The 19,441-nt window shown below is 39.6% G+C and overlaps 1 protein-coding gene across 1 annotated transcript in view; it reads right to left on the bottom strand.

Annotated features, from left to right (window-relative positions):
* Positions 1-19,441, bottom strand: part of LOC106554120 (complement factor H-like) — a 94,487-nt gene that overhangs the window by 14,396 nt on the left and 60,650 nt on the right. Inside the window, 3 exon segments of the mRNA XM_087720741.1 lie at positions 2,832-2,941; positions 17,929-18,124; positions 19,020-19,202. Of these exon segments, the coding sequence (XP_087576867.1) occupies positions 2,832-2,941; positions 17,929-18,124; positions 19,020-19,202 (489 nt within the window).

Below are 19,441 nucleotides of genomic sequence, written 5' to 3'. Positions count from 1 at the left end.
CTCCTTTATGCTTTTTGTTACAGAACTTGTGAAGAGGAACTTGTGAAGAGGAACTTGTGAAGAGGAACAAGAATATGACCTTGATAGCTAAAAGAGGACTCTATGAAAGTTTTGTGAACTTTGTATTGCAATGGTAACAACAAACAAATTAAGCAATGGTTCAGCTTTTCAGAAAGTGCTCCCAACTCTACAGAAGGGGGAAAAACACTTATATTCCAGCATTAATAAATTCTAAATCTTCCCAAAGTCTTCAGTAGCAGAGGTTAATGGTAAAATTATCATACATGAATTTTATGAAAAATTATTGGCCGTGGAAAACATTTTCTCATTCTTCCATGTCTTAACACTGTATTTTTATTGTAAATCACCCAGATGAAAAGGACAGTGTAGACATTTGATGATAAATTACCCTTGATATCTGACATATCTATTTTGGTGGGGTGAACCCTGTGAATAGAATATACAACTGGGGGGAGTTAAATTATTTTAAAGAAACAGACCTAATAAAAGGAGGCGGAACTGTGCTATATATAAAAAACAACTATAGCTCAACAAAAATACAACAGAATAATGGTTAAAAACATCTTGAATGTATTTAGGTCAATATAAAAGGAAAAAACAATGACGTTACCATAGGTGTATGCAACAGGCCACCCAACCAAACAGAAGAAATAGATGAGATTTTTGATAATTAGTTAACTGAGATACGTAGGAAGCACACCACAATTGTACTGGGGACTTTAACTACTCTGACATCAACAGGGAGACAAACCTTGTGGAAGAGCAAATAGATTCCTGACAAATCTAATTTGTGTCCCAAAAGGAAGAGAAGAGAACTAGAGGATCAGCTACACTGGATTTAATTCTCTATAACAGAGATGAAATGATAGAAGATGTTGAAGTAACAGGGACCTTGTGGGACGTGACTATGTATTATTTGAATTCAACATTATGCAAGCTCAAATAATAGGTCTAGGTTTATTGGATTTATATGCCGCCCTTCTCCCAAGGACTCAGGGCGGCATACAACATTAAAAGAAACACATAATACAAAAGTTTTTTAAAAAATTAAATAGAATACCCCAAACCCAATTAAAATTGACAATGACATTTTTTAAAAAAAGAATTAAAATTAAAATTAACAGTAATCAATAATTTGATTTGTTTTGTTCAGGCCAGGTTGGCTTGCTGGAAAAGCCAACTTTTTAGGGTGCGTCGGAAGGACCAGAGGTCGGGGATTATACGAAGCTCCGGGGGCAGCTCGTTCCAGAGGGAAGGTGCTCTTCCACAGAGAAGGCTCTTCCCCTGGGGGTCGCTAGCCAACACTGTCTGGCCGAGGGCACCCTGAGGAGGCCAACTCTGTGGGATCGCACTGGACGATGGGAGGCTACCAGTGGCAGTAGGTGGTCTCACAGGTACCCTGGGCCTAAGCCATGGAGCACTTTAAAGGTCAAAATTAGTACCTTGAATCGCACCCAGAAGACAACCGGCAACCAGTGCAGGCCGCCTAAAAGGGGTGTAACATGGGGGTACCTGGGTGCCCCCATGACAACCCGTGCAGCCGCATTCTGGACCAGTTGAAGCTTCCGGGTGCTCTTCAAGGGCAGCCCCATGTAGAGAGCATTACAGTAGTCCAGGCAAGAAAGGGCGCTCTACATGGGGCTACCCTTGTAGAGCAGGTAGACTACAGCTAGTCCAGAATGCAGCCGCGCGAGTGATATTGGGTGCACCGAGGTACACCCACCTTACACCTGTCCTCCACGAGCTGCACTGGCTACCAATTGGTCTCCGGACACAATTCAAGGTGTTGGTTATTACCTTTAAAGCCCTACATGGCTTAGGACCAGCGTACCTGCGAGACCGCCTACTGCCACATACCTCCCAATGGCCGATAAGATCCCACAGATTGGGCCTCCTTCGGATGCCATCAGCCAGTCAGTGTCGGCTGGCGGGGCCCCAGAGGAGAGCCTTCTCTGTGGCTGCTCCGACCCTCTGGAATCAGCTACCCCCAGAGGTCCGTGCCTTGCCCACCCTCATGGCCTTCAGGAAAGCTGTTAAAACCTGGCTGTTCTGGCAGGCCTGGGGCTGTTGACCTCATTGCTAAGGTCCAGCCCCGATGAGAACGAATGCATGTGTTGTGAATTTTAAACCATTCTTTTTATTTTCTTTTTTCTTTTTTTTTTCCTCCTTCTTTGTAAGCCACCCAGAGTCCTTCGGGATTGGGCAGCCTATAAATTCAATGAATAATAATAAAAATAATAAAAAGGACGAGGGCATGAGTGACTGTGCACAGAGCATCCCGATCCAGGAAGGATCAAAAGAAACCAGCATGGCTGCACAAAGAACTCTCGGATAAACTGAAAAACAAAGATGAAACAAGTATAAAAAAGAAAGAGGGTCACATAACTAAGGCAGAATATCAGCAAATAGCCCAAACCTGCAAAGCTGAACTCGGGAAAGGTAAGACTCAGAACAAACAACGGCTTGCTACAAAAGTCAAAGATGATGACAACAGAAAAGCTTCTTTCAAGTGGCCCTCAAGTTGTAGTCCTTAATGGAACCACATCTACACGAGGGAAGTGAGCGGTGGGCTGCTCCAAGGCTCTGCCCCAGAATTCTTCAATATTTTCATCAATGACTTAGACAAGGGCATAGAAGGGAAATTCATCAAATTTGCATATGATACCAAACCTGCTGGAATAGTCAACACTCCAGAAGTTAGGCTCAAGAACCTGGGCCCTTTCTAACAAGGTGACCTTCAATGTAGAGAAAAGTAAGGTTTTACATTAAGACAAGAAAACCCAAATGCAGAAGTGTGGAATAGGTGGTACCTGGCCCAACAAAGTAACTGTGAAAAGGATCTTGGAGTCCTAATGCACAATCAAGCGAATAGGAGCCAGCGGTGGGCTGTAGCTGCCAAAGACCCCAATCTTGTCCTAGGCTGTATTAATAAGAGAGATTGAATCAAGTTTACATGAAATGCAGTGCCACTTTATAATGCCATAGTACAACCACACGTGGAATATGGCATCCAGTTTTGGTTGCCACAATATAAAAAAGCTTCTAGAGAGAGTGCAGAGAAGATGAACAAAATTGATTAGGGGACTGAAGGCTAAAACTTCTGAGGAACAGTTGCCGGAATTGGAAATGTCTAATTTAATGGAAAAAAGGACTAGGAATGACATGACAGCAGTGTTCCGATCTCTAAGGGACTGCCACAACGAAGAGGGAGTCATCCTCTTCCCCAAAGCATAATCAATGCAGAATAACAGAAGAACAGAGTTGGAAGGGACCTTGGAGGTCTTCTAGTCCAACTACCTGCTCAAGCCTATAGCATTTCAGACAAAGGGGGGAAAAAAACCCAGTGTTGGAGTGCCCACAACCTATGAAAGCAAGTCGTTTCATGCCTTTATTATTTATTTATTGACATTTATTATGTCTATATTTAGAGAAACTTCAAGTTTCATTAGTCAAACATTAGTCAATCATATCAGGGAAACTGTTTGTACACTTTGATACCTGTCCCCCCGCCTCAAATATTACAGATCTAGGCGGGGGTTGCCCTTCTACAAACTCCCAGAGGTTAAACCTGATCATGAGCACAGCTGCACTTAATAAAAATTGAAGACGCCACAAAAGTCTCACTGTAGGATCCAGAGATTTATCAGACCGTAAAGCATAGGAAACATAAGGTCCTCGTGGCAATAACCTTGCAATGAGGGCCAGCCAGTCCAAAGGAACAGCTTGAGACCCCTTGACCCCTTGACCCTCAGTTCCTCTTCGCCTTATATACACCTTCAGACCGCAAACACACAACTTTCGGGACTTTCCACATTGTCACATAGCAAATGCCCTCCAACACACACCCTATTTCAACATTTCTATTTCTGCACACGCTGCTACCATATAGTTCTCCATTTCCTATGGCCCCAACTCCTGGCATCTGTAAACGTAAGGAACCATGTTATGGAGAAAGAGGAACCCCAAGACCCTCAGGTCAGCCATCCTTTCATCAGATGCATATTTTGATCCCAAATTTTCATAATACTTGCAGCCAAGTTATTATTTAATGTCAATATTGAACCCATCCCAGGCCTCTCAAACTCTCTTAGCTAGAAGGGCAAAGGGTCCATCAAGACCAGTGAAATTGTGGGTCTCCATGACAAACATATTAATATTGAATACAACGAGCCTTGACCAGAAATCACCAGTCAAAAGGAATTAATCAAAAGCTCAGGAATACAGAATGATTGTTTTCTCCTCACTGTACAAAACAGGATCAACCCCCAGGGGCAGGAAGAACAGAGGAAACACCAGAAGGATACAAGATCTACCCTTCCCCTCTTCAATTGTTTTTTTTTATTTGACATTTTCCAAACATTAAAATCACAATCACACTTTCACAGCTTTCTGTTATCGGTATTTCTTTTTTCCGATTTCAGGTTTTCCATTTTCCGTTCTATTATTTTATACATATTCTTCTTTGTTTACTTTCTCATTTTTATAAGTTATACATCTACATACAATATTCCCACCTCTGTTGCTTTCTGAATATATGCCAACTCTTTTCCTTGTGTTTGCTGTGTGTTCCTCATGCACTGATTTTACATCTCTATTCAAGCTGGTTATACCACCTGTTCCAGATCTTGTAGAACCCCGTTTCCTCTCCATCTCTCAGTTCCATGGTTAGTTTGTCCATTTCTGAGCATTCTAACATCCTTTTTTATGGTTTCTGCCTTTGATGGTTTTTAGTTTTCAACTTTGGGCATATGAAATTCTGGCAGCAGCGATTATATGAAGCATTAAATAGTGGATATCCTTACTAATATTGTTTATTTATTATTCCTAGAAGAAACAGCTCAGAGTTCATGCCAATTTTTTGTTCTATTATTTCTTCTAACCATTTTTGAATTTTGGTCCAGAATTCTTTGGCTTTGGGACACATCCACCACATATGACAGAAGGTTTTCCTGTTGGTGGTTACATTTCCAACAGTTTGGAGATCTATTTGGGAACATTTTGGCCAATCTCGCCAGGGGTAAATGCCACCTATAAAACATTCTGTAAATGTTTTCCTTATAGGATGCCGACATTGTCAATTTATAATTCCCCCCCCCATACTTTCCCCCAGTGCTCCAGTTCAATATTATACTCAAAGTCTTTAGCCCAAATTATTGTTTCCTTCACGGTTTCCTCCTCCATTTTGAATTTTAAGAGACAATTGTGTGTTTTTGTAATCATTTTTTCTTCTGTTTCCTGTTACTATTTTGTCCAGTTCTTGTTGTTCGTTTTGAAATCTGTTCTATTCTAAGTCCTTTTTGTATCTTGTTTGAATTTCTAGGAATGGCCACAGGCCTAATTCAAGTCCCTGTAATTTGTTTTAATTAATTTGATTTGTTTTAAGTTTTCCTTGCCCATCCAATAACTCCTTCTATGTCAATATCCTATTCAACTCTATTACCTTGGGGTAGATAATTGCTTCCATGGTTGATATCCATCTGGGAATTTTTGTGTAGAAGTTTTTTATTTTATTTTCATCCATATTTCTAGTAAGGCTCCTCTTACCTGATGTCTCTGGAAGTATTTATGGGCGTTGTTCTTTCCCTCCCAGATAAAAGCATGTCAGCCCAGCTGTAAATCCTGAGCCTCTATCATCAATACTCTTTTATTTTGAAGTATTATCCATTCCTTGAGCCATGTTACAGCTGCTGCCTGATAGTAAAGCTCCCCATCTGGGAAGCCAAATCCTCCTTTGATTCTAGAGTCCTCTAGTAATCTTAATTTTATCCTAGCTTTTTCCCCCAGCCAAATAAAATTTAAAATCATTTTATTTAGTTCCACGGACATTTTTCCCTAATTTTACTGGTATAGTTTGGAATAGAAATAAACATTTTGGTAGGATATTCATTTTTATGGTCACAATTCTTCCAATCAGTGATAATTGTAATTTAGCCCAATTTTCCAAGTCCTTTTGTATTTGTTGTAATAATTTTCAATAATTGTCTTCTTTTATGGTACAACATTTAGCCATTAGCCAGATTCCAAGATATTTTACCTTTTTAACTATTTGCATTTCCAATACTCTCTCTAATTCCTCATTTTGCTTTGGTGTAAGATTTTTAGTAATTATCTTTTATTTTTATTTATTTTTAAGCCTGCAACTTTACCAAATTCGTCTACTTCTTGAATTAATACTGTCCTTGTTTCAGGGGGGTCTTCTATTATAAAAGCCATATCATCTGTGAATGCCTGTTTTGTATTCTTCTTTTTAAATTTTTAACCCTTTTATTTCCTCTTTTTCCCTAATAATCCATGTTAGTAAAACCTCCAATGAGAAGATATATAGAAGAGGCGATAGTGGGCATCCTTGTCTGACACCTTTATTTATATTGACTTTGTCTATTAGATCTCCATTTACCAGTATTTTAGCTCTCTGGTTTGAATATATTGCCTTAATCATTCTAATAAATTTTTCTCTGAATTTCATAATAGCTAATTGTGTGAAAAGAAACTGCCAATTTAAATTATCAAAAGCTTTTTGCGTATCTACCAATACTAAAGCTAATTGTTTTTCTGGATGAGCTTCATGGTATTCCAATGCGCCTTGGTCGCATTGATGGATGATCTTTGGAGAGCCAGAGATGAAGGACATCCCTCCATCCTGGTCCTCCTTGACCTCTCAGCGGCTTTCGATACCATCGACCATGGTATCCTTCTGCGAAGACTGCGGGAGGTGGGAGTGGGAGGCACCGTGTTACGGTGGTTCTCCTCCTACCTCTCGGACAGGTCGCAGTCGGTGTTAGTGGGAGGGCAGAGATCGTCCCCAAGGCCCCTGAAATATGGGGTGCCGCAGGGTTCGGTCTTATCCCCCCTACTATTTAACATTTACATGAAACCGCTGGGAGAGATCATCCGTAGGCACGGGATTAGATACCATCAATACGCGGACGATACTCAATTGTATCTGTCCGCCCCGTGCCAAATCAATGAAGCGGTTGACGTGATGGACCGGGGACTTGAAGCCGTCATGGACTGGATGAGGATTAACAAGCTTGTGCTCAACCCAGAAAAGACCGAGTGGCTGTTGTGTTTCCCTCCCAAAAATTTGGCCATTAATCCAACACTCAGGCTGGGGGGTCAAATTTTACACCCCTCAGAGAGGGTTCGCAACTTGGGAGTCCTCCTGGATCCACAGCTGTCATTCGACCATCATATAGCGGCTGTGACCAGGGGGGCATTCGCCCAGGTACGCCTGGTGCGCCAGTTGCGACCCTACCTGAACCGGGAGGCCCTCACAACAGTCACTCGGGCCCTCGTGATTTCTAGGCTGGAATACTGCAACGTGCTCTACATGGGGCTGCCCTTGAGGTGCATCCGGCGACTTCAGCTAGTGCAGAACGCAGCCGCGCGAGTGATCGCGGGTGCACCCCGATTCACCCGCATTACACCTATCCTCCGCGAGCTGCGCTGGCTACCTGTCGATCTCCGGATGCGCTTCAAGGTGCTACTGATCACCCATAAAGCCCTACATGGCAGTGGATCTGGATACTTGAGAGACCGCCTTCTGCCAATTACCTCCCTACGACCTATAAGATCTCATAGGTTAGGCCTCCTCCGTACTCCATCGGCCAGCCAGTGTCGGCTGGCAACTACAAGGAGGAGGGCCTTCTCAGCAGCGGCCCCGACCCTTTGGAACGAGCTCCCCGTAGAGATTCGTACCCTCTCCACCGTCCAGGCCTTCCGCATAGCCTTGAAGAACTGGCTCGCCCGTCAGGCCTGGGGATAAGGACCATTACCCCGCCCGAATGTTGTATGCATGTTGCTTATTATTTTATTATGTGTTGTCGTCTTAGTGCTGTATTTCCCCTTCCCTGGTTTCTGTGAGCCGCCCTGAGTCCCCTCAGGGAAAAGGGCGGCCTACAAATAAAATCAATTCTAATTCTAATTCTAATTCTAATTCTAATACACTCATTATAATTCTTGTTTTATTTCTTAATTGTCTCTTGGGTACGAATTTGTTTTGAACTGAATGAATAATTTTGTTTAATATTTTTAAAGTCTTTCCGCAATGATCGTCATAGATATTTTATAGTCAGCATTTAACAGCGAAATTGGCCTATAGTTTTGGATCAATTGATTGTCTGTTTCTTCTTTTGGAATTAATTTTATAAATGCCTCAGTCCATGAACTTGGCATTTTTACTTATTCTAGTACTTCATTGTACAGTTCTAACATGACTTCCTCAAAAGTTTCTTGAAATTTTTTATATATCTCTTCGGGGATTACCCTTCCCTCCTTACTAAGCAGCAGAATTCCCTTATATAGGGAAAATGTGATTTTACTTTTATTTCCCTTTTTCCCTTTTTTTGTCTTTCAGAGAAAATATGGTGTCGACATTTTAAATTATTTTCTTGAATTCAAACTTCTCATTTATATAGGGATTTTAACAAGTATTCTTTGCTGCCAATTCCCCCAACCTTTTCTCTGAAGAAAACGATATGCATTATTACCTGTCTTATGCAACTTGAATTGAGTCAAAAAGGTCTCTAGTTGTTTGGGTTTTCTAGTTGTTTGGGTTTTCTCCCGCGTAGAATTGGAGATGTCTTGGCGACGTTTCGACGAAGTCACATTCGTCATCTTCAGGCTGCTGCTGACTACTTCAGGTTTGGTGTTTCCAGCTCCAAAATATGAAGGAAAAACTGAGATTGTTGAATGTTTGAATGTTCCTGAAATACAAATGAAAAATGTGAGAAATGGCGTCTGGTCTATCTTAGAGGAAGAAAGGAGGGGGGGAGCTATAAAGAAGATTCATTTAAAGAGACAGAGTGCAGGAGAAATGAAAACTCCACCCTTGAGAATTAAAGTCAATTTGAAAAGTTTTACAAGCCCGGGACAACATTATTATTTCATCACTGACATTCAGAGCCAAAAGGTGCGAAGATATCTTTGTTTGGACTTGCTTATAAAAACATTTGGTAAATTTATCCAACGAATGGCAATTGGTTTTAGAAGATCTTGCTATTGGAGGGACACAGGCTGACAGATGGAAGAATACAACTTAAAATTAGCTAAATCTGATTACTTTAATTTGTAATAGATATAGCTGAATAATGACTGATATGGATAGTAATGTATATAATGTGGAATTGGCTGATAGATTGAAGAATACAATTGAAAACTAGCTAAACCTAATTGCTCTTTTTTGTAACACATATAGCTGAATAATAATTGATATTGATAGTAATGTATATAATGTGGAGTTGATATGATAAATAACAATTGGATATGAGAAAACATTTTTGGATTATACATAAAGAGTATTAATTACAATAATTATCACTATTAAAAAACTAAATAAAATTCATACAATCAAATGTTAATCAATACTGGGAAAATGTTATGATATATGATATAATTAAATATTATGGATGTTCAGCTAAAATAGGACATGAGGATTTGATGATAATAGAGGATTTTACAAGTAAGTAAATGAAATGTCAGCATGTGTTATGGATTAATTCTTTGGCATAGCTAAGGATGAAGGATGCTTAAATAACTATAGGTAATTAAAACTGGAGGTATAATGATGTTGATATGGTAAATATTTGAGTTAAGATATTTGAATTAATATGAGTTAATGGAAGAGAAGCACCAAAGCATGTTGTAACCAGTTGATATACTTCTTCTTTTTTATAATAGACACCTGTGTTGTTTTGTTTTCCTGCCTTGTCCTTTGTCGTTTTTGTCTTTTTTTGTTTTACTTTTTTTTTGCCTTTTCTTTTTGATTTTTTCTTTTCCCACTGGTGTGGGCATGTATTGTTCAAGATTATTACTTTTATTAATATCTTTAAATAATAATTACAGTCAAATGAAAATGGATATATAATAATGCTTGAGTTAATATGAGTTATGTTTGTTGACTGTAGAGGAGATGCACCAAAGTTTATCTGTAATCGATTGATACACTTTCTACAGATGTAAAGAAAGATGCTGTACCTGTCTCAAATTAAAATTAAAAAAACATTTATTAAAAAAAAAAGAATGGGCAGATATTTCTGAAAGTTGTGAATGGAATTCCTCCTCAGATCCAGCTTCTTCTACAAGTCTCTTTGGATATGAAAGACATGAAATATGGTAACAATTAAGGAGTTCCTGGCCAGAATTTCCATTACCTGTGAGATCCAAAAAAGTAGAAACCCCCAGATTTTTTTTAACCTTGTGTCAATCATTACTGCTAGATTCCACAGAAATCCACATCTGATGACAGTTTTTCCATCTTACACTTTAAAGTTAATGCTTGTTCTGGTATGTTCTTGACATTTAATCTTTAACGTTTATTGATGATTATCCCCCACCCCCAGTAATTGAGTTGGTCAGGTCCAAATCAGCTTTTGTTATTGTGCCTTAGCTCTATTTTTGTTTTGGACTTGTGCAGCCATTCAGCATTTTATTTAGGAACACACAGAAATTAGGAATGAGCAACATTGAGAGAAAGGGGAGGTGATTTTTCTATTTTTTTTTCTTTTCCCATTGAATTTTTTCTTTCTTTTCCTATTGAACTGGAGGCGGTTTGGACTGGAAGGCTTTGTTGCCTTTCCTAATATCAGTATATAGAAATAATGTGACGGAGGGAAAGAAATCGAGATATCATGTGTGACATGACATGTAAATGTAAATTTGTATTTATGTATTTACATATGTAAATTATGTATTAATTTCATTTGCACAATACCGGCATGACACATGTGATATAATTGTTCTGGCCTAGGCTTCCTGATACAGTAAAAGCACACGCTTAGTCCCGAACACCCTCTTTTTATTTCAAAGGCTGTGAATTATGTTCATTCACAGCCTGTAATGAGTCCCAAATAGTTATGAGTCCTACAGTAGTCTGCCAAAGTCTTTTGGGGTAAGGCTGATAAGCACCCACCTTTATCTCCCTTGAAACGCTGCCAAAGACTTAATTGGCAATATCTTGGCAAGGCCCCATGGAGCAAAAGGTCAAAATGGAGCTTCAGGGGGTAAACTGACCAGCATGAACCAAATCGCTTCCTGCAAAGGCTCATGTGCTTTTGCTCCTCCTTTATGTTCTATGGGAGGGGCCAACCACCTCCAAGCCTTACTCCCGAGTCGTCCCTTATCCCTTAACTGTTCTTGCCTTCTGGCAGCTCTACGCATGTGCGCACTGGGAACAGAGGGAGCCTGTTCCTCTGCCTTGCTGCTGTCCAACCCTGGAGGCTCCGGAGGCAGCACATAACTCCCAGATGGCCCTGGGCCCCTCTCGGCCTCTGATACAGAGCCCTTGTCCGAGCCTCCCCCAGACTCCGGGACTGGCCCATGTTCCTCACCAATCTCCTCACTGTCCGACTCTGCTGCCAGCTCCACAGGCCATCGGCGGACCACACAATAATTGTGGATTGTGCTGGATGTCTTTATTAATGATCTAGTAGTTTTCATTGACTCTGACCAAATAACCAATTCCTAGCTAGGACAAAGGGGTGTAAACCAGCCCATACTAAAAGTGCTGGGTGAGGGAATCACTGTTTCCACTAAAGAAGAGATGAGCTCTTTCTGACTTAGTTCAGAATGTTTGTGATTCAAAATGTGACATGCTTTCGCTCAAAAAATTGACTGACAATGAAGGAGCCTTCTTTAGCCATTGTAAAATCAGCAGAGGAAAAAGCAGCATTCTGCTATGGAGTGTTAGAAATCTTCCACCCCTTGCAAGATTTGACAGTACCCTGATTTTCTGGATATTGTTTGGAGAGCATTAAATACTCCCTGGGTAGAATTTCTAAAAGTAAATAGAAATATACAACGTCTTTCTGATAAAATTGGCTAATGATTAACTACATCTATACAGACTGAACACAGATACAGTTTTGTTTATATAATGCACCCTTCGTATGCATGGATGGCCACCTCCGTTGACTTGGGATGTGATGTGTTGGTGTCGCAATCAAGTACCTTATTCTCTGAGCATTTTGTGAATCCTATTAAGTAGTAAATATGTGGGCATTGGCTCCCTGAGATGACTATTAACCTTTGCCTCCATTATCCCCATTTTACAGGGAGGGGAATTTACCAGTCAGCTTCCTCCCCCTAATATGGTGAGGCCCCTTCAGGTGGTATCAGGGAACAGCCCCTCTTTCAACTAGAGCTTTGAGTGCTTTCCAGTCACATGTATTCTTCTGTGGTTTTCAGAAGGTCGTCTTACACGGAGCCATTTACCATGTGGTAACATTTGCCATCATCATGCCTTGAGCAGAGCCCTCTGCTCAAAGAGGGTCTCAGAAGGAAGGGGGAGCTTTCTTGAACAATTGCAGTCCAATGCCTTCCTGCCGGAGTTCAGTATTTGGTCATCAGTTTTATATGCACATAGATCTCTTCTTTGCAGCTTCCTTCTTCCTTCCTTCTTCCTATTTATTTCTCTTCTCAGCTAGAACCCCACATACGTCCATTTCTGGATTGCAATTACAGGTAGTCCTTGACTTATGACCATTCATTCAGCAACCATTCAAATGGCACTCAATAAGGGGGGCTTCCAATGTCCCATGAATTTACAGCATCCCTGTGGTGGTCACATGATTGTGATCTGCTAAATATCCTGCAAGTTTCCCACAAGTAAAATCAAATGGAAGCTAGCAGGAATTTGGAAAACGCATTCATAGTAGGTCTTTGCTTAACAACCCGCCTAGTCCCTGCTTCACTATGGCAACAGGACTGCCAAAATCGCTGCCATTAAGTTACAATTACATCATGTTGTGCTTTACAAGTACAGGAGATCCTTGACTTATAACAGTTCATTTGGTGAATGTTCAAAGTTAACAACATACATGTGGGGCTCAACTGTGGTCATAAATTGAGGACTACCTGTACATTGCCATTCTGTGATGGAAATTCTGGCCTTGATTGCCATTGTAAGCCGAGGGCTACATTTGGCCTACTTATGATGCTTTAATTTACCAAAGAGAGCAGCTAAAGCAGAGCCATGTCTTTGGCTAGTTCACTCAACCTTTGAACCTTTAAAAGCAAGACTATCACCTCCTTTGGTTGTATCTTCCTTTAACAGTTTCTAGGGATTATAAATATCTCTACTACTTTCTTCTCTGCTTCTTCACTCATTCATCCTGGACTCCGATGACACTCATCTGTTGGTGCGCGTGTGAAAGAGTTCCTGTTCAACATCTCAACCAATAGGACCCAAATAATATTGCTGGACCAACTTGGACAGGGTAGCCAACTAGGTCAGATGTGTCACTCACTGGCCACGCCCACACCTGGTTTAGTGAAGGGGGGGGAAGGTCCCAATAAGTCACATGACATCGCCGTGACAATGATCTACCCCGGAATACTGCTTCCTTTGCTGTAGGGAATCATGGAGAGGACCTTGGAAAGAATATTCAGAAACAATTTCAGAAATAAGAAGGGCAGAAACTTTTTATAAAGCCCAGGAAAGGAGATAATTATTAGGAAAAGAATCAAGCTGACTTCTCCTGACTTAGATGGTTGTGAGGAGGGAAAATAAAAGATAAGCAGACCTGCAAAATACGGCTACTATGGTCCATCTCCCTAAAATCTATTCTTCCCCTGGAGCTGGTTTCTTGATCTGGTGTACCTCGTTGGATAGAAATCTCTTGTAACCCTTGCAGCATCTCCCTGTCAGTCATTTCTTCTGCAACATTGTCGGTTAGTAGATGTCTTGTTCCTGGTGCATTTTTCCCTTCTCCTCCACCTCTTGCAGAGCAGAGAGATTGGCTAAACAAGTTCTTCTTTCTGAGCTCTTTGTCTCCCCAGTGTGGCACTTCCCTAAAAAGTCCTTACTGCGAGTAAACTGGCTCAGATTTATCATCTTAGCTGATTGGAAGTTTCCACCTGGATGTCTTAATCGGGTTTTAGTTAAAGGCTTTGCCTCCGAAGTGATTCAGGAGTTGCACTAGGCAAAGAGCGCATGCCTTTCAATGTATGCTCCCCTTGGTGCGCCTTACTCCCTTGTAACCCCTTCCCCTCAAATGAATGCAGCTGTGAACATCCTCTTCTTGAGAATGATCCCAGCATCAGAGTGGAGGTTCCAAGGGGAGGGGGAGCAGTATTGAAGGCTACAAGATCTGCCCTGTTATCTGGTTTCCCTGGGAGTCAAGTTCCAGAAACCGTTTGCTTCCCTTGGGCTCATTAGGCATAGGGGGCTCATGTGTCCATCTGATGCTACAAAGCACCGGTCTCAAACTTGATCATGTGACGCATCAGGATGTATTGGGATGTTTTTTCCCTTGCAGAGCTGGGGGGTGGGTGGGTGTGGCCTGCATGTGACGCATCCCACCTGCGGAAGTAAAATCTTCAGCATGTTTGTAGTCATTTTTCACTTAGCACTTGTGACAACTAAATTGCCGGCTCCAATTGTGGCTGCTAAATGAGGACAAGTGTGTTCCATCCGTTGCATCAGCGGCTGACCTAATCTAGCAAATCAATTAATGTTTAGAAAAGGCCATTGAGATAATATCTTCCGTATAGGTTTCCACCAAACAGCTCTATCACGTTCAAGGAGGACACATCAAATTCCTCATGGAGGAATTTCCCTTCACTTTGTCCATTAAAGGAAGCACAGCCTTCTTCTATGGTCATCAAAAGCAAGAGGGGATTTGGTACTCCGAAAAGGTGCTACAAGATTTGTTTTGAATGGGTTCACTTTGTATGGAACAATGAATCAGACTGAGTTTATACCGTGGCAAATTCTGACCCATTCTGTCTTAAATTACAGCTTTAGTAGGGATGGAGTTTGGGAAGACTTTATCTTAATCTTTAATTGCTTATAATAATTTCATACTGTAAAAACAAACAAACAAAAGAAAGCAAAATAAAACAAAAACAATGATAGAAATCCATGTGGGTGAACCTCCATCAGATTCTGAACATCAAAGTCCCTTTGGCTATTTCCAGAGCAACATAAGTAGCACCAAGATTCTTCCTGGATCTTTGATTAGACTGTGAACTGAAGTACTAAATGCATCTTTACAAATTAAATTACAAATAGTTTTGCGGTAAAAATGATTAAGGTATTTTTTTAATTTTTTTAAAGAACTTGACACCTCTATATGTAAAAACATCAATTTCAATTATCTATTGTCATTGCTTTAAGATGCTGATTCATAATTCAGAATAATTAAATGTTTACAACTAAAATATATATAGAAAACATCTACATTCCTCAAGATGCATTTTTAAAAATATATTTATAATGTTACATTATAATATGTGTTCTGCCTTAAAGATGTTCTATCAACTTGTCTTTAAACGTTATCATTTCCCCAATAATTTGAGTTGGTAAAATCTGTCTTTTACCAAGTAGGCTTTTAGGTTTAGATCCACCATTTATAATTGTATACAATCCAGCTTCATGTGGTCATATTAAAGAGAATGATATATTATTTCAGACATTCATCTTCTGGTTCTAATGGTGCCGTATTTGTCCTGTTGTTTATTTAATTATATCTGTAAAATAAAATGTGAACAGTAAGTAAGAAATAAATTTGCATCTTTACATTTTAGGTAATTATTTTTAAAACTCATTCATCTGATCTGCAGTAGAAAGCAGCCTGGAATAATTTTAAGACATCAAACTACATGGCAGGACAATTCTGAAAGTCATTATCACCATTTTTAAACCAAATGGCTCAAGAACCATTTTATCACTGAGCAATTTCTATCTTTTTTAAGGTGACTTTTGACCCAATGACATGTAATAAACTTTTAATCATTTATTAGCCGTTCTTGGTGTTTTGGGATATAAACTCTGGCAGTCAGAATGAACTCAAAACACCAACAGTTTAAATATAGGAATTGGGAATTAGATGTAACCAAACTTAAATTCATCCTCAGATGGGATACACTTGAGGGAAGATGGAACACAAATGCAGTGAATAAACAAATTCATAGCATACTCAGAAAACACGGAGAATAGAAGAATACCTGGAAATTGTAGCACACAATGTTACGAAAGCCTCCATTTTTTTCATTAACTAAGAAGATTTTCAATAAAATGTCCACTATAAAAATATTTCATATTTACATGTAAATTTCGGGCAACATGTGTATTTCACTAATACCATTTGTATTCATTGCAATTTCAAATGCAGACCCCATCATATAATAAGTTTCCTGTGATCCAAATGAAATTCCTCCCATTTAGAGCAGTGGGAAGGAAGTTCTATGGGGAGTTGGGTTAATACTTAAAAACAAGGAGGCATGAGACAAGGAGGCACAAACATCACCCATCGTTTCATCTCTTCTAATCTGATGCTGAATCCTGTCAGATTCCAAAACCGAAGACCAGGAGATCCCTCCGTCCTGCCTCCTCCGATCTCCCAAAGTTCTTTCCCCGGTGTGTGATAGCTTTCTCCTGGATTCGCCTCCGTCCTGCCTCCTCCGATCTCCCTAATTTCGGCCTTTAATCATCCAGTTGTCTATTTTGGGGAGTTTTTCCCCTCTCTTCCACCCCCCCCCACTTCATAGGAGCCCCAAAAATGTTTGCCACATGGCTTGGGGGTGGTGGTCATGTGACTGAGAGTGCATGAGTGATGTCAGGTTGGCCATACCCGCCCAGTCACATGACCGCCAAGCCACGCCCACAAAATAGGCCACCCTCACAGAATAGTTTCTAAAAAAATTTGAAACCCACCACTGATGTGGTTATTTGTTTTGAAAATGACAAAGTAAAAACCTTTACAACAATTTTTTTTAAAAAAAGAAGAAATCTCCTGGTCTTCATCTTGGAATCTGTCAGGATTGATCAATAGACCAGAAGAGATGAAATGCTGGCAGATTCAGCATTTTGGTCCCATTCCTCATTGTTTTTAATTATTACCCCCATCCCCATAGTCCCCCCATACTCTAAATGGAAATAATTTTATTTATATCACAGGAATCTTAATAAAATAACAGAGTTGGAAGGGACCTTGGCGGTCTCCTCGTCCAACCCTTTGCTCAGGCAGAAAACCTTATACTATTTCAGAAAAAATGGTTATCCAAACTCTTCTTAAAAACTTCCAGTGTTGAAGCATTCACAACTTCTAGAGGCAAGTTGTTCCACTGATTAATTGTTCTAACTGTCACGGAATTTCTCCTTAGATATACGTTTCTTCCCTCCTTGATTAGTTTCCATCCATTGCTTTTTCTCCCGCCTTCAGGTGCTTTGGAGAATAACTTGACTCCCTCTTCTATGTGGCAACCCCTGAGATGTTGGAACTCTGCTATTATGTCACCACCAGTCCTTCTTTTCATTAAACCAGACATATCCGTTCCATCCCCCCTTCTTTATATATTTTAGCCTCCAGTCCCCAAATCATCTTTATTGCTCTTCTCTGCACTCTTTCTAGAGTCTCCACATCTTTTTTTACATCAGGACAACCAAAACTGGATTGTAAAGTGGTATTAACACTTCACATGATCTTGATTCTCTCCCTCTGTTTATGCAGCCTAGAACTGAATTGACTTTTCTGGCAGCTGCAGCCCACTGCTGGCTCATCCTTAAGTAATTCTCCATGAGGACTCTAAGACCCCAAGTTACTACTATTGAGCCAGGTACCACCTAAAGTATCACTGCACATTTTGTTTCTCTTGCCTAAACGAGGAACCTTACTTTTTTCACCATTGAATTTCATTTTGTTCTATGAAACAAAGTCTATAAGTCTGTCTATTAATGTTCAGTGTTCAAGTCTGTTAAGAAATGTTCTCATTTAGAAGAAATGCAGAAGACAAAGTTACCTTAGAAACCATTACATCCACACATTTAGCTGCCAGACCTGGGTCTTTTAAGTACTTCAAGTGATTTTTCTAATGGATATAGATATAGATATACAGTACATAGATATAGACAAGGAAAATAAATGATAACTTTAGTGAATTAAAGTATTTTTCTGAAAATATACATACCGAATGCAATACGGATAGTCAAATCTCCCTTCCACACAATTAATTCTGAATGGTCCAGAAGTTGGATGTGGTTTATAGCCTCTTAAACATACAAATTCCGCTACATTTCCATCCGTAGAATATAGTGTATCCCCATTGGACCACCTCAGCCTTATATTACGTTCTCTCATATCTTCTTCACTTGCTGTACAAGCAACTGCAAAAGGACACAGATCAGATGAAACATAGAAAGTTTGACACTGAAGAATTAGAATACTGAAGAATTTGACACTGAAGAATAAAGAGATTAATGTTTAGGTTGAAAATTCTATGTTGCAATAGGCTAAAATGACTGCAGATCTACAGTATATAAATGGATGTCTCCCTTTTTTATTTTGTCTCTTATGAACTAATTATCAGTCATGAACTAAACCTCTTTTAAGCAAGACAATGTTACATGTGTAAAAGGAAGAAGAGAAACATTTCAGTCCCCTTCCCTTCTTCCAAATTTAATAATTTTAGTTCCCTAGTGATTCAACTAATACTATTATTCAAAAAGAACCTAGTGGATTGTTAGGAAACATGGCTTTCTGTAATTTGTGTTCAAGGAATGATTGATTGATTGATTGATTGATGACAATGGCATGACAATGGAATGATTGATTGATTGATTGATTGATTGGTGATGATGGAGGGCCCTGTGTTCTCATCTGTGAAATACTAAGAAAAAGAAAATCTACCTACTGAACTCACGTAAACTAAAATCTGATTTTTTTTTCCAATCATGCCACTGACTAAAAAGATGTCTGTTATTAAATATAGCTTAGGACAGCAGAATTTCACCAGGAAGGTTTCACACAATGAGGGCAACATTTACAAATGGCAAAAGACCTTGTACAATTCTCCATTATGAAGCAGTTTCTCCCTGAAAAAGTTACTTTATCTTGGTTCATAATACTATCACTTCTAATTCAATTACAAGGCAGCAAAATATCTCCTGGCACTAACATACTGACATAACACCTCTCATGTCATGAAATTTATTCCATTCCAAAATACTATATTTCTCTATAAAGAATATATCTATAAAGAATTATAGATATTACTTATACCTCTACATGTTGGTGTTTGTGACCAACGGCCATTTTGACAAGTCACTCTTGGAGAACCTTGCATTGTGTAGAAATTTTGGCACTGATAAGTTACACTTTCAGAATGTAAATAGGTTAACTTGGGTGTGTCCACAACATCTCCATTCTCCACAGGAGGTGGGCGTCCACATCTTCCTTCCGTAACTATAATAGATGCAGAATCTATTGAGCAACACTCCTCATGATGAGAGACACATAAATGCACATTTTAAACACATTCATAAGGAACTAATTTCAAAATTATACTATTTCTTATTTTTTAAAAGCAACAATATCATTAATTGATAGAAAATGATTACTAGTGTTGTCCTTGTGTTGTCTTTCAAATTCAGATAATATAGTGTCATTACTTTCTTAATACCTAAAGTCAGATCTGTATTTAA

The sequence above is a fragment of the Thamnophis sirtalis genome, unplaced genomic scaffold (genome assembly GCF_051295495.1).
Source record: "Thamnophis sirtalis isolate CommonGarterSnake01/CBP01778 unplaced genomic scaffold, rThaSir2_p1.2 scaffold_7, whole genome shotgun sequence".
Lineage (NCBI taxonomy): Eukaryota > Metazoa > Chordata > Lepidosauria > Squamata > Natricidae > Thamnophis > Thamnophis sirtalis.
The sequence above is the reverse complement of the archived record's forward strand: the minus strand, read 5'-3'. Positions and strand labels throughout refer to the sequence as shown.